We start from the raw sequence: 3,132 nt of genomic DNA, 5'->3' as shown, positions 1-3,132 counted from the left end.
CCCTTCCCTCCCCCATCAGCCCTGCCCCTGCCCCTCTCCCAGATGCACCTGGTCCGGCGCTCACCTCTCTGCAGGCACATGACACGCTTGGCCTGCTGCCTGCCCACCCCCAGTATGGCCTCTTCCTCTCCTCACTACCCTGACATCCTGACATCTCAGCAAGATGCCCTGCTTCCGTGGGGGTCCTTGTCCCAGGGCTCCATGGGCGGACCTAGCAGTCCTGAGCCCCGAGCCCAGGAAGGCAGGGCCAGCGCCTACTCCTGCCTCGCTAGCCCCGTGGGCACAGCCCTGGGCACTCACAGGGCAGCTGCTTAGGCTTGTGACTCTGCTGACCTTATCTGAGGGTGGGGGGCGCAAGGGAGGGAGTGGAAGGTCCGAGACAAAGTGATCTAGGGATGGACAGAGAGCCAGAGAGAGGGAGACAGGCAGTGAGCTGCAGAGTCAGCTGAGGCTTCTGTTCATAGCCCGGAGATGGGGAAGGGCAGACCCCTGCCCTGGGGGGTAGGCAGCCAGGGGCCGAGGTCCCTCCAGGTGGCCGTGGCTGGGGCAGCCGGGCGCTGGGCTGGTGGGTGTGGGCCAGCCAGGGCGGGGCAGATGGAATGCCGCCCCCTGGCTGGCTGCCCACCTTCTCCCCTCCCACCAGCACCTGTCCCAGCTATAAGGCCTCCAGAGAGGAGGGGCCCCACTGCTCCCAGAGACGTCCCAAGATGAAGACAGCCCTGCTGCTCCTCGTTGCTCTGGCAGTGGCCGCCGGGCCAGGTGGGTGAGGGCCTGGGGTGGGGTGGGCAGCTGGGACCTGTGGGACGGGAGGCTGGCAGTACTGGCCTTTAGGCTCGGAGCATCCTGGACTCCCGGGATGCTAGACTCAGAATTTAAAACCAGGGGCGCCTGGGTGGCTCAGTCGGTTAAGCATCTGCCTTCGGCTCAGGTCATGATCCCAGGGTCCTGGCATTGAGCCCCACATCGGGCTCCCTGCTCAGCGGGGAGCCTGCTTCTCCCTCTGTCTCTGCCTGCCTACTTGTGATCTCTCTCTCTCTCTCTGTCAAATAAATAAATTAAATGTAAAAAAAAAAAAAAAAGGATTTAAAACCAAATGAACCCACATCCTAGCTTAGTGGAATTAGACTTCAAATATCTCAGAATCAGCGCCCGGGATCCGACACGCAGAGGGGGGAGAGAGGCGGGGAGCTGTCTTGAGGAGTCCCCCCGCCCCCGGGGAAGACCAGCCGCCAACAGGCACGAGGGGTCCCATGGTCCCAGCCATCCAGGACTGTCGCCTCCCGACTTGTCCGGAGGTTGTACGCAGGACAGGAGCCCCTGCAGGGCCCGGTCGGTCTAGGGCAGGGGTGGCAGAGGGCAGTGTCCAGACAGCGACCCCAGGCCTCCCTGTGTCCCTCGTCCCCCCCAGCCCGTGCTCTCCGCTGTCACGTCTGCTCCAGCTCCAGCAACTGTGAGAACGCCCAGAACTGCGCGGCCAGCGCGCGCTATTGTAGGACCAGCACCAAGAGTGAGTGATCCGGGGGCGCAGGGCCGGGGCGCAGCTCTGTCCAGGTGCCCCGGGGCTCGGGGGGCCATGGCCGGACAGCTGGTGGGAGGGTGTCGGTGACGAGTGGGTCGCGGTGGCGATGGGGACCGGAGCAGGGACTCGGGGTGCCATGGAGGCCGGCTGCATGGGCTGTGGGGGGTCAGAAGCCGCTGCCCAGCCTGACGACGCCCACGTGTTGCCAGTGGAGACCCTGAGGGGGAACCTGGTGGAGAAGGACTGCGCAGAGTCGTGCACGCCCACGAACACCCTGCGGGGCCAGGTGAGCAGCGGGGCGGCCACCACCCTGTGCTGTCAGGACGACTTGTGCAACTGGAGTCTGCAGAGCCGCGCGCCCGCCCGCACCCTGCTCCCCGGCGCTGCCCTCCGCCTGGCGCTGGCCCTCGGCCTCCTCGCCCTCCTCGTGGCCCCCAGCCTGTGACCTCCCGCGGGCAGGGGCCCCCATCCCTTTCCCGGGGGACTTCCATGCCCCCGGGTCCCTTCCTCTCCCTGCCCGGGGGACTCCGCGGCCCCTCCCACGGGCGCCATGAGGGGGAGGTTGGGACACCCTGGGCTGAGCCTGCCTCCGAAGGTCTGGGGGCCCCCTCCCCCAAGACAGGAAGATGTGCTTCCCTGAGCAGCAGGCAAGTAGGAGACAGAAGGCGTTCTGACCCCTTCTGATTTGGCATTAATTCTGTTCTGTTTCCGTTTGTTTTTCTACTTGCATAGGAATAAATGCCTGAAAATCCGCGTGGTTGTGTCTGTGCTATCCGGGGTACGGGAGGTGGGGAGGAGGCCGCCCGGCCACACAGGCCCCCAGTTCCTGGGGCTTGTCACCCGGGGCCAGTCTTGGCAACGTCCACGAGGCCTGAAATGCCACTGTCACTCCTCACCTTCAGAGGAGACACAAGCCTCCCCAGGCACCCTCTCTGCAGCCCCAGAAGGGAGGGACGCTCCTGGGGGGTCCTGAGTGGGAGCGTAGGACAGAAGGCTTGGGTGCTCTTTCTGGCACCCAGCCCAAGTGGTCAGACAGACATACACACACACGTACTATCTCCACCCTGGGGAGGCTGGCCAAGGGCGCTGCTGAGCTCACCTGGACGGGGTCAACCCGAGGTAGGTAAACTTACCTTGGTCCTACTGCCTGGATCTGGGCCCTACTGCCTGTGTTTGGGGTCCCACTGCCTGGGTTCGGGGCTTGCTGTCTGGGTCTGGGCCCCTTGCCTGGATTCGGGGCCTCAATGCCTGAGTCTGGGCCCCCCTGCCTGGGTTTGGGGCCCCACTGCCTGGGTTCAGGGCTTGCTGTCTGGGTCTGGGCCCCCTGCCTGGGTTCGGGGCCCCACTGCCTGGGTTCGGGGCTTGCTGTCTGGATCTGGGCAGTTTTGATCATTGTGTGTCTGGGAGTTCCCAGAACCCAGCAGGTGCCCGCGCAAGCAGCCCTCCCCGCTCCAGGGAGGACCGGAGGCTTCTGCTGCATCTCTCGGGGCAGTCTTCACACTCTCAGGCCTCACTGTGGGTCAGACAGGCCCCAGCTCCAGTGCTGGCAAGGAGGAGCTGTGGCTGGTGGTGGCCCCGGCAGGGTGCATGCCTGAGGGATGGCGGAGATGTGG

The 3,132-nt window shown here is 65.1% G+C and overlaps 1 protein-coding gene across 1 annotated transcript; it reads left to right on the top strand.

Annotated features, from left to right (window-relative positions):
- Positions 1-707: 707 nt before the first annotated feature.
- LY6D (lymphocyte antigen 6 family member D) lies at positions 708-1,964 on the top strand. The gene is made up of 3 exons (XM_032415690.1): positions 708-759; positions 1,409-1,507; positions 1,729-1,964. The coding sequence occupies exons 1-3, from the start codon at positions 708-710 to the stop codon at positions 1,962-1,964; spliced, it is 387 nt and encodes a 128-aa protein (XP_032271581.1).
- The last annotated feature ends 1,168 nt before the right edge of the window (positions 1,965-3,132 follow it).

The sequence above is a fragment of the Phoca vitulina genome, unplaced genomic scaffold (genome assembly GCF_004348235.1).
Source record: "Phoca vitulina isolate PV1807 unplaced genomic scaffold, GSC_HSeal_1.0 scaffold18, whole genome shotgun sequence".
NCBI lineage: Eukaryota > Metazoa > Chordata > Mammalia > Carnivora > Phocidae > Phoca > Phoca vitulina.
Note: the sequence above shows the minus strand (reverse complement) of the source record. Positions and strands in the feature narration are given on the sequence as shown.